A 12,365-nucleotide genomic window follows, 5' to 3' on the forward strand; every position below is an offset into this window, starting at 1 on the left:
CACCCCAATACTTTGATGAAGGCGTTTGAGAAAGACTGGGAAATGGTGTGTCTCTGAAGCACAATAATATCCATAGGAGTGGGGAATATGGGCAGTAATTCCTTTTCAAATATGAAGACTTTTTCCAACCATCCAACTGTGCAACTTAGCTGCTACTAACCACCAGACTACTTCAAGATTCATTCTAATTCCCTTACCTATTCTTAATAAATTAATGAAATGCATAACTAATTATTTTCATGAGTAAGAATATAAATAAAGGCAGAGATAAGGATAAGAGTAATAGCCAGATGAAATAATAAAAAATAAACCTAAAGTTCCTGGCAAAAAGAAGTAGATGATAACTGCTTGTTTTTCTTGGCAATATTTATATATTTCAGAGTCTCTACAGAAAAACATGTAACTTTCTATTAGGAAAAGAACATATTTTCTGGGTGATAACTTCACAACCAAGGAAATAATAAACTAGTTTCAATCGATAAGTTTCATATTGGCAAAGTAAGTATCCACAGTACTTTCATCATGCAATTTTAAAAAATTAATCCTCTTATTACCAAGTACATTTGGACCTGAATGATTTATTACCTGCCTTTCCTCAAAAATTATAATTGTCTGCAATTTTATAGTGTTTGACAAAAACATTAAAAACATAGAAGTCCAACCATATTCAGATTAGAATATTGTCATCACGATGCTGTTAGCTTTTGTCCTATAATTTTCAGTTATAGGATATTAAAAATATATATATACATTTTCACAGAATACAAAGGAATGGTGAAAACTTTTATTCTGTGTTCTAAAACAAATGACATTGAATCGAGGGCACCAAAATAACTAAATATTTTCAGAATAATTTTAAAGAAATAAATCCATGAAGTAGTTTAGTTAAACCTTATTATTTAAACTAATAATGATAAAGTAAGTCAACAAAAATATTCATCCACAAAGATACTTCCAAGGACTAATTATTTACCTGAATCATTTCGTAGGTACGATGACATAGCTGGGATGAGGCAGGACTGACTAAGGAGCTCTAAAAGTACAGAAGGAAGGGCATTACTGTTCTGTCCTCTGCTCTCATGGGATGACTGAGCTTCTCCATTTACCACACCACTCATAGGATTTATGTAACTGGCAAGAACCTAAAAATAAAAATTGTTGAAATTAAATTAGATTCTAGTTTCACATACTTTAAGAGCCTATATTTTATCTTAGACATTCAATCTGAATATTAAGAGTATCTATTTACTATTAAATATTTAATCAATGTCTCACACTATGTTTTGAAAATAAAACTTTGTTTAAATTTTCAAAAGAGAAGGATCTGTTTTGCCCAAGAGCGTTGCTTACAAAGGATGGTGCACTGTATATGACTAGACATACAAAAACAATCCATCTAAGGACATGAACTTAAAAACTCAGTAGCAACTCTAATATTATTTAAAATAATATTTTATTGTATAAATTCGGTTCATAACTTGAGGGTAAGGGAACCTTAGAACTTTTTTTTCTCTCTTTTTGAGACAGGGTCACCCAGGCTGGAACACAGTGCACCAATCACAGCTCACAGCAACCTCAAACTCCTGGTTTCAAGCAATCCTCCTATCTCAGCCTCCCAAATAGCTGGGACTACAGGCACATGCCAACACCCTTGGCTCATTTTTAAATTTTTTTGTAGAGATGAGGTCTTGCTATGTTGTTCAGACTGGTCTCGAACTCCTGACCTCAAGTGGTGACCCCCCAGCCTCAGCCTCTCAAAGTGCTGGGATTACAGGCATGAGCCACCACATCCAGCCAAGATTAGAACTTTATACTAGAATGAGCATTATCATGCTAGAATTACAGAAGATAATGCTCAAAGACTTGACCAACTTCAATTAGTTGATGCAGGAACTAAAGGTAAACATTTTGTTAAGCATCTCTCCTCATTTCTGTGGTATACACAGTTTTTATATTAGTGCAATTTGTCTGATTCTAGAAACTTCACAAAACAACCTGAGAAACAAAAATGTTTATAAATAGATAAATCATTTTTTAAATAAAAGAGTCCAGATACAATATGTTGAGATGACCGGAAGAAGGTATATATGGTACATCTTCCAGTTATTGGACAATTTCATCCTTGCCATTCCCTCTCAGTGAAGAAGCTAATTGAGAGGGAAAAAATACAGAGTTACAAGCAGGGAAGAGCAATCTTTGTCCAGTGGTATCTTACAATGTATTGGAAACAGGGAGCACAAGTGGGCATAAGAGTAGCTGAGGATGAGTTGGATCAGTGATCAATATTTAAAAATCACTATAAATACAAAACATAACTTACTATTACCATTGACAGTATCAACTTTACAAATATACCTGCAGAAGACAGGTAACATGTTCCTCTTCCAGCCTTTGTTTAGTTAAGGCTTGTTCCACATCCCACCCAGAAGCTGTAGAGCCTGTTCCAAAGCCAGTCCCTTTGGCCCAATATAGCTGTTGTTCTTCTGTTGATGTAGGGTTATGAGAGCTTGATACTTGTGGCTTATAAAAACAAAAGATAAAAATGTATTACTATTTGGTTTTATTTACCTTCAAAAACATTTATCACTAGGAATATAAAATGGTTCAGCTACTATGAAAAATAATTTGCTGGTTACTCAAAAAATTGAGCATAGAATTACAATGTGACCCAGTAATTCCACTCCATATATACCAAAAAGAAATAAAAACTGGTACTAAAACAAATACACAGGCATGTTCATAGTAGCTCTATTCAAAACAGCTGAAAGGTGGAAACAGCCCATATGCCAACCACCAATGGATTAATGGATAAACAAATACAATGTAATATTATTCAGCGGTAAGAAGAAATGAAGTACTGATACATGCTACCAGGATGAACCTTGAAAACATTATGCTAAATAAAAGATGACAAACACAAAACGTATCATATTGTACAATTCTATTCATATGAAATATCCAGAATAGAGACAGAATGCAGATTGGTAGTTGCCAGGGGCTGGAGAAAGGGGTAAATGGAGAGCAACTGCTTAATTTAAGAATAATTAATTAATTAAAAATATTTATCAGGAAAAGAAGGGGTAAACCATCTTAAAGCCTAAAGAGTCAACGATTCAAAATTAAATAGACAAAACAGTGAAAGGAACAGGGATATAAGCCAGATCCTTCTAGGATGAATCTAGTAAAAGGATATCTCAGGAGAATTCCATCAAAGTGTCATATATTTTTTCAATCATAATAAAACAGATTCTATTTCTAGAAGGAGTAATACTCAATTTCTTTCTTATTCAGAATGTGAGGTGTACAAATCTCTCTTGGGAATAGAAGAAATATTAAAAATGAAAATGGTGTGGAAACAGAAAAAATAACTGTGAGCCACTGGTCTAGTAATATAACCTTAACCCCTGTAAAGGTCGAGTCTTAATTATTATTTATATGGAGGACTGTAAAATTCTGGAACAAGAATCTTTCTTTCAAGAATTTTCATTAAATGTAACATAATATGTACATACCCTCAAAATATTTGCAATTAAATGTTAGTTTTAAAGGTAACTCATAAGCAACACCATGCTTTTTGTTTCTTTTAATGGAAATATTTTCTAAGGAAAAATATTATGTAGAAATAGTACTTTTATAAATTGACATATACAGTATTATATATCTATTACTGGTGAAATTTCAACTTTCACATTTTAGAAGATAAGCTGTTAAATCATCAAAATTTTATTACCATATAAACATTTACTACTAGCATTATCAGTTATTAATTTTAAGAAGCTATTTATTTCAAAAACATGTCTTGACGTGAAGTATAATACACATACAAAAAGACCACAATACAAATATGTAATGTTTAATAAATTAATGCAAGTGTCCATTTAACAATGCAAATATCTATTTAACCACTCAGGTCAAGAATTAGAACACTGCACCGGAGAAATTTCCCTTATTCCATACTCTATTCGTCACACCCTTATTACTCTGCAAAGCTAAGTATAATCCTGATTTTTATAATCATTACTTCCTTAATTTTCTTTATAATTTTACCACCTAAGCATGAAACCCCAGTCACTATAGTTTAGTCTTTGTCTAATTTTTCAACATTACCTCAGTGGAATCATTCTGTACGTACTCCTTTATGTCTGGCATCTTAGCTGTGCTTGTGAGACTCATCAATGCTGTCATGTGCAGTTGGCTATAGTTGTTCACTTTCATTACTTTACAGTAATATTCCATTACACAGAACACAATTTATTTATCCATTCTGCTTTTTTCCATCATTTCTTTTATTCATTCTATTGTTTTTACATTATTACAAATTTTGATAGGCCCAACATTTGGTACTGCTGCTTTTTGAAATTTTAGACATTCTGACAGTATATACTCCTAGTGTGTTAAAGTTTTGGCTGGTACTTTTCTGACAACTAATGGAGAACATCTTTTCACATTTATTGTATATTTAGATTGCTTTTTGTAAAGTGCCCATTCAAGCCTTTCACCCATTTTTCTACTGGGTTGTTGGCCTTTGCCTTTTTGAAGCTTTTTATATGGTCTAGATCTAAGTTCTTTACCTGATCTATCGATCTATGTATCAATCTATCTATAAATATTTCACAAATAGTTTTCCATTCTGTGGCTTGCCTTTTTTTTTGAGATGAAGTCTCGCTCTGTCACCTGGGCTAGAGTGCCGTGGCTTCAGCCTGGCTCATAGCAACCCCAAATACCTGAGCTCAAGCGATTCTCCTGCCTCAGCCTCCCAAGGAGCTGCAGTTACAGGTGCATGCCACCACGCCTGGCTAATTTTTCTATTTTTAGTAGAGACAGGGTCTTGTTCTTGCTCAGGCTGGTCTGGAACTCCTGACCTCAAGAGATCCTCCCGTCTCGGCCTCCCAGAGTGCTAGGATTACAGGTGTGAGCCACCACGCCTGGCCTTGTGGGTGCCTTTTCACTCTAATAGTATTTTTGATGAAAAGAAGTTCTTAATTTTTTTTTTTTTTTTTTGAGACAGAGTCTCGCTTTGTTGCCCGGGCTAGAGTGAGTGCCGTGGTGTCAGCCTAGCTCACAGCAACCTCAAACTCCTGGGCTTAAGCGATCCTACCGCCTCAGCCTCCCGAGTAGCTGGGACTACAGGCATGCGCCACCATGCCCGGCTAATTTTTTCTATATATATTTTAGTTGGCCAGACAATTTCTTTCTATTTTTTTTAGTAGAGACGGGGGTCTCACTCTTGCTCAGGCTGGTCTCGAACTCCTGACCTTGAGCGATCCTCCCGCCTCGGCCTCCCAGAGTGCTAGGATTATAGGCGTGAGCCACCGTGCCCGGCCAGAAGTTCTTAATTTTAATGTAATTGCTTCCCCCCCCCCCCCCAATTTTTTCCTTATGGTTTGATGCTTTATTTATTTATTTATTTATTTTTATCCTGTTCAAGATATCTTCATCTACTTACAAAAAAAAAATTTTTCAAATGGCTATTGTATATATTTTTATACATTGTATACATTTAGATCTATCATTCACTTAGAAGTAATTTTGCATGTAGAACACAGTAAGTTTAAAGATTCATTTTTGTTCCACACAGATACCAAATTGACCTATCACTATTTATTGATAAGACCATACTTAATTCATAACGTTGCATAGTCACATGTCCTATATCAGGTAATCATATATAGGTGGGTTTGATTCTCTATTGTTTGCTAGACTTCTATCTATCCTTCGACTACTAGCACTGTAGCTTAACAATAAATAAATTTAAAACCATTAAGGTTTAAATATTTTGGAAACATCAGGTTAAAAAACACCTTATTAAAATAAAAAGTTATTTTTATAAACACAATAAAATCATGTAGAAATAATGAGGAGTATTTTCCATTTTTATTTTCCCTGTGTTACTGTACTGGCTAGGACCTCCATTCCACAGTATTATTCTGTAAAAGTGCAATAAAGGAAAGGAAGAAGGATACAGCATAAAGTCAGCATGTCTTGGTAAATGGGAAAGTTTATAATACTCTTAAATCTTTTCTGTTTTTCAAGTAGATGAGTTAATCTGTGGTTTTATGCCTAGAGAAAACAATTAATTAATCGTTTCTCTTTCAAATATCCTTTTAGGTATAAAAAAGGGAACATCCCAGTCCCTGAAATACTAATTACTTCAGAAAAAAACTTTATTCTGCACTCTATGAATTAAATTTAGTTTTCATAACCAAAAGAATTATAATTGAACCTACCTCTGCTTGATTGAGGCTAGTGTTTGGAACTCGTGGGGCATGGTGGCTCAGAGCAGAGAGACAAACAAGAATGAGGTGTAGGGCTCCAATTTCCAGTGCCATCCGCCTTAGAAGCACACCATCGTCAGTTGTCAAAGGTGTACTGCTAAACAAGCTACGAAGGACATGGAAAGGAAGGGTTGGAAGCACATTGGCTGATGGAGATTGCAGAATATGACCTAGAGTGAAAAGAGAAGAGGTCTCAAAATTTAAAAAAATATTTAAAAACACAATAAGGAGCTATATACAGGGTTACAAATTAATAACAGTATAACATAAAATTATATCACTAAATTTAGTGTAAAACAACCCAAACACCACAAATAGAACAGTAATATCTTAAAATCTAATCACATATAGTACCAGGAAAAGCTCTGTAAGACACAGTATACAGAACTCCAAAACAAGGTTGAAATATAAACATATGATAATAGCTATAAGATTATATCAGTTCTCTCTATATATGTTATTACAAACTAGTATTTAAAATAAAACCTAAACACTGAGAAAGAAGCATTAAAAGTTTATTAACTTTTAAGAAAGTAACTGCTTGCCTTGGGAGTAGTTTTTAACCATCAACAGATATTGAATGAAACTATTTTTCTACCATACAATTTTCAACTATGTTCCAGCCAGAAATGAGTATTAAATGCAAAAGGAACAACACTACAGAGATGGTGGATGAGACAACTATTACAGCAAGAGATATCATAATTATGCTTTTTAATAAATATTCATTGTATACTCACTAACAACAATTTGAAATGGCATAAAGGCAATTCTTTTTCCTTTTCTGCTTAGGGTTACACCTATTACCTGTCTGGTAATAGATTGTTAAAATACAACGGTTCTCAATAATCATTGCATGTTTGTATCAAAATATTACATGTACCCCATAAATATGAACTATTATGTAAATTGTAAAAATGCAATGGTTCTTACTGCTCTATCTACTTAAATTAAAAAAAATACGATCTCATAATTAGAAATTCCTGATCTACTACAATAAATACAGTTGGTCCCTGAACAACATAGGTTTCAACTGCATGGCTCCTCTTATACACAGATTTGTTTCCAAACAAATGTCATGGAAAACACAGTACTTGTGGGATACAAAACCCACATATATAGACTGTCCATATACACAGGTTCCTCGGGGTCAACTGTGGGACTTTCATATGCATGGATTTTGGTATATATGGGTGGATCTGAAACCAATCCCCCATGTATACTAAGGGACAACCGTAAATACAATTTATACATGAACCAAACAACCAAGACGATTTAGGAAGGAGAACCTGAAAGTTAATAAAAATTATTGCAAAAGCATATAAAAAATATCAACATTTATGAAGGATTCCATCATTATGAAAATACAAAAGAAAAAATATGTACTTTGAGTATCTGATAGCTTTAGACTTTCAAGATCCACAAATAAATTTATACAGTTTTATTAGATTAAATATACTTTGTGGTACAGGGTTTAACAGTTTATTCTTTCTAAATGGCATGTGAAAGAAATCAATTCTAATCAAAACCATGGGATTTTAAAATAACATAAGAAAATGGTAATTTTCTTATTCATATTCATGGCATGGTCACTGAGTGAACAAGAAGTAAGCCAAATGAAAACCTAATTGCTAGGCTACTCCAATTATAATTTTTCCTTCTTTCTTTCCTTCTATTAAATAACAATGCCAACCTCATGGAAATAATCACCATACTTTCTATTATTCTTTGATATTATTACATACGTTACATATCATTACTTTCTAATTCTGTTTTCTTTAATCTAAAGATTCACTTTCTTAAAAAATTATTCTCATCACGTCACTAATTTGCTTAACACATTTAAAAAAAATCTTCATTGTTTTCAAAATAAAATCTAACATTCTTAATAAACCTTTCTTTCCATGATCTGTTACTAATTTCAGCTTTTAAAATGAGCTCTTAGTGTTTCCTTTTATGCAAATTTTCATCAGCTAACTTATCCCTTCTCATATATTCTGAACCTCCAAACACTGCTCACATCATTCCTTCTTTATGAAATAACTCATCCCAACCTAAGTCTAATCTATCTTACAAGGCCATACTAAAAAACTACTATGCCACTGATTTCACATCGCTGGGTAATAAAGAAATAATCTCACACTTGTGAGCCTCCGTAACACTGCACTCAAGTGTGTGCAAGGCTTTTTATAATTTGCTAAGTCAATATGTTAGTATACACTCCTCGTTATTATTGGAGCACATTAACTACTTGAGGGCAGATCTAAATACTTGCTTCAAGTTTAAATCCCTCCATTGATACCCAGCAGTTTTGTACGCACTCGGTAAATACTTTCTGAATGAATACAGAAATGAAAATGAAGATTCTTTAGGTTCTATTATGTCTAGTACTGGAAATGAGCTACCAACAAATCACCTAATAGCTTAACTATGAAAGAAATAAATGATGAATAATAGGCAATGATGTGGACTTTACACAACCTACTTACGTTATGTGTTAAAAAACTTAATTAATAACACTAAACACTTACTTCCTTCTCCATCATCTGTCACTCCCAATACCAATCGAAGAAGGCACTGGGCATGTTTTCTCTCTTTCAGTAGCACTTCAGCATATCCCGGAAGACGAAGAAATAGTCCAAAAGCAGCCAAAGAATGGGCAGGTATGGGAGACATGGTCTGTACTGCTGACTTGATAGGTGGAGGTTCAGCTGCAATTGTTTCTGGTGCTTCATAAACTAATTCCCCTGACTGTTCAATTGTCACCCATTCAAACTGATCACTATCCTTTGGCTTCTCCTGAGTGGTAGATGTTACAACTGGAGCACTCACCTAAAAAAAAAAAAAAAAAAAAAAAGTGTCTGCTTGGCTATCTGCATGTTCCACTATCAGGTTCAAATTAAAAGACTTGACTTCACTGATCTCTTTGAAACATAGAAAAATAAGGATTAATAAAAATGCTTGCTTTAAAAAATAAGCTTCCAAACATCACGAAGCACATGATGTCATGAGTATGGCAGTGCCTGCCATCTATCTTTATGTTAAAGTTATTATTTTTCCCTTTGTAATTAATTATGTAAGTATCTGTAGATAGATTCTTTGAGATTAAATAGTTTCTCAGCAAACTTTGATTCATTAGTATTGTATTTTTACTTGTTTTTTATTTTATTTATTTTGAGACAGGTTCTTGCTCTGTTGCATAAGCTGGAGTGCAGTGGTGCAATCATAGCTCACTGTAACCTCCAACTCCTGGGCTCAAGTGATCCTCTTGCCTAAGCCTCTCCAGTATCTGGGACTACACGTGCATGCCACCATACCCAGCTAATTTTTTAATTTTTTTGTAGAGACAAAGTTTCACTATGCTACCCAGGCTGGTCTCAAACTCCTGACCTCACAAGCAATTCTCCCACCTCGGTCTCCCAAAGTGCTGGGATCATAGGCATGAACGAGCCACCATGCCCGTTGAAAACTGCATTTTGATAATTCTTACCTGAAATAATAATTGCTGTGGGAGTTACCAAAAGGTGATTTCATAATTCTATCATTCCTTCTATATTTTTACTTGATACAGAACCATAAGGAAAAAGATTCCCTGCCTCCCCATCTATGTATGTATCCATTTATTAATTTTTTCTGTATGGCTTCTAATTTTATTCTATAAATTATGTTCTGTTATTATTATCTATTTTCATGTCCAAATGGAACTAGATTTGGTCACTGGAATCTCCTTAATGTAGTATCCTGCATCCTTTTAACATGTCTCCATCATTCTGAGCCTTTCTTTGCTTTCTAGAACAGCAAGACAGTCTAGGCTTATTTTGTATATTCCCAGCTCCAATCCTAGAATTTCTCCAAAGAGCCCTCATTTCTTTTAGTGAAAAATTGTATTTAAAAATAAAGATATGGGAGATGGGGATGCACATGTCACTAGGTGAAGACTGCTTCCAGGCATTACCAGCAAACTAATATAGGAAATGCATGTATATATGTATGAGTGCACATATAGACATAATTTCCCTGTATTTTCAAAAATGTCAAGCCATGAAAGACAAATAAAGACAACAGAATTGTTACAAATTAAAGGAGACTACAGAGAAAAGAAAACAAAAGTGCAGTAAGTGATCCTGAATTGGATCCTGAACCACCACCACCACCACCCTCAAAACCATGTAAAAGAAAATTGTTTTTTTTTTTCTTTTGGCCCTAAAGAACATTAGTGGGACAACCGGCAAAATTTGAATAAGATGTGCACCTCACAGTACTGTGTCAATGTGCAATTCTGATTTGGGTAACTGTACTGTGGTTATTTAAGAGAAGGTCTTTGCACTTAGGAATAAATGTGCATCAGTCTAAAATTTAATAATTCAACAAAAAACTCCAATTCTAAACATGGATGCCATAGGAATTTTTAGTTTTGTTTAGAAGTCTTCTATTTCTCTTGTTTGGCCATAAATAATACATATCAGTAATTTAAAGTTCCCCACTCAAATATATAACTAAATGAATAGTAAGCTAATCACAGAGTTATCTCACCATTCATTTAAAAATCACCCCACAGAGTCAAACAGCATACATTTGAGTCACACATTTAAGGATCATTCCCAGGGAAGAATATATACTAATATACATGTGTGTAAAAGACATACTTAAACAGATCTATATCTACACTAGATGCATCTGTATACTGAATAAAACAGTTGCAATTTTGATGCTAGCCAGATTTTGATTACAGAGGTTTAGGCAAGAGTCAGAGAATCTGAAATAGCCTAACTGTAAGAGCATGGGAATTCAAGGCACTTTTCACTTTCAAGCCATTCCCATAACATTTTTCAGGTTCATTTTTAAAGTACTTTTACATTCATTATTTTATGCTGCACAAAAAGATAGTTTAGCACTAAAGTACCTATATGATAATGAATGGTACTTTGTTATAGAGAGGAAACCTTATCTTCTTGTCATCATTCAATTTTCTTAAAGATTATTTCTTAAATGATGCCACAAAATGAATACATTAAAAGCAAAAAGTAAAAACAAAAAGCTCTTGATTTATAATATGCAAATTCTTTAATAAAAAATGTGAAAGACCACTGACCTCAGGAAAATCATAAAATAACAAATTAAAACCACTATTATATATCAATTCCCACTTAACTATCACACCGGCAAAAATTTGTAAGTCTTATACTATGATATGCATATAATTCTTCAAAAGAACTTTTTTCATTGTAGCCAATAATTTGAAACAATGAAAATTCTAGTGAACATTAAGACTGATACATATACTATGATGTAGTTATACAATATAGTATATTAGAGCGGTAAAAATGAGAGTACTACAGGTTCAGGCATCCATAAGATTAATTTCAGGACAGAAGGGTTCAGCAAAAGAAGCAAAATATAAAGAATATAAACTGGTATTTATATAAATGTCAAAAGTATGATTATTCAAACAGTACTGTTTTAGGATGTGTGTATTAAGATGGATTTAATATTTTAAACTATACATTTATACATACATTTAATACATTTATTGATTTTATTTCACAATAAAAAGTCAAAATTGCAAAAGTATAAAAAAACACTTTTTTTCATTTAACAACAAGATTTAAATTTCTGATATGCTCGGATAAAACAGCTCCATTTTCCAAAGAAAGGATTCCATTAAGAATGCGCTCACTTTGAATAATGTTTAAGACACAAATAAGAGAAGTAAATTATTTTAAAGTCAATGAACAGGATGTGATTTTATCAGAGGTTTTTAGGAATTATCATATTCCAACCATTTGATGTCTTCTCTTTAATTCTATGTGACAACAAATGTCCTACTATTACTTATGACTGAAGACATGATATTTTCTCAAACTGTCAAATGTTCTAGTTTAATAACAAAAAATGGGCTTTAGTTTGAACAGCAGAAACATGGGATTAATGTGATTTCAAAAATCATAGCCTTGGCAGTTAAAAATTAAAAGACTAAAAAAAATCATAGCTATGGTATTTAAAATGAAAACAGACTAAAAAAAGTTGACATTTGATTACAATTTTGTACGAGTGTGTAAATATAATCATACATGTCCACTTCTTGTGTAG

The 12,365-nt window shown here is 33.2% G+C and overlaps 1 protein-coding gene across 4 annotated transcripts in view; it reads right to left on the reverse strand.

The window, feature by feature from the left end:
* The window catches only part of BIRC6 (baculoviral IAP repeat containing 6), a 220,746-nt gene that overhangs the window by 60,641 nt on the left and 147,740 nt on the right, over positions 1-12,365 (reverse strand). For all 4 annotated transcript variants that reach the window (XM_069494939.1, XM_069494940.1, XM_069494938.1 and 1 more), the window contains exons 62-65: positions 8,807-9,107; positions 6,228-6,445; positions 2,356-2,520; positions 974-1,142 (exon numbers count right to left, since the gene is read on the reverse strand). In XM_069494939.1, the coding sequence (XP_069351040.1) occupies positions 974-1,142; positions 2,356-2,520; positions 6,228-6,445; positions 8,807-9,107 (853 nt within the window). The remainder of the gene's footprint in view (positions 1-973; positions 1,143-2,355; positions 2,521-6,227; positions 6,446-8,806; positions 9,108-12,365) is intronic.

This window comes from Eulemur rufifrons, chromosome 19 (genome assembly GCF_041146395.1).
Source record: "Eulemur rufifrons isolate Redbay chromosome 19, OSU_ERuf_1, whole genome shotgun sequence".
NCBI classification, from domain to species: Eukaryota; Metazoa; Chordata; class Mammalia; order Primates; family Lemuridae; genus Eulemur; species Eulemur rufifrons.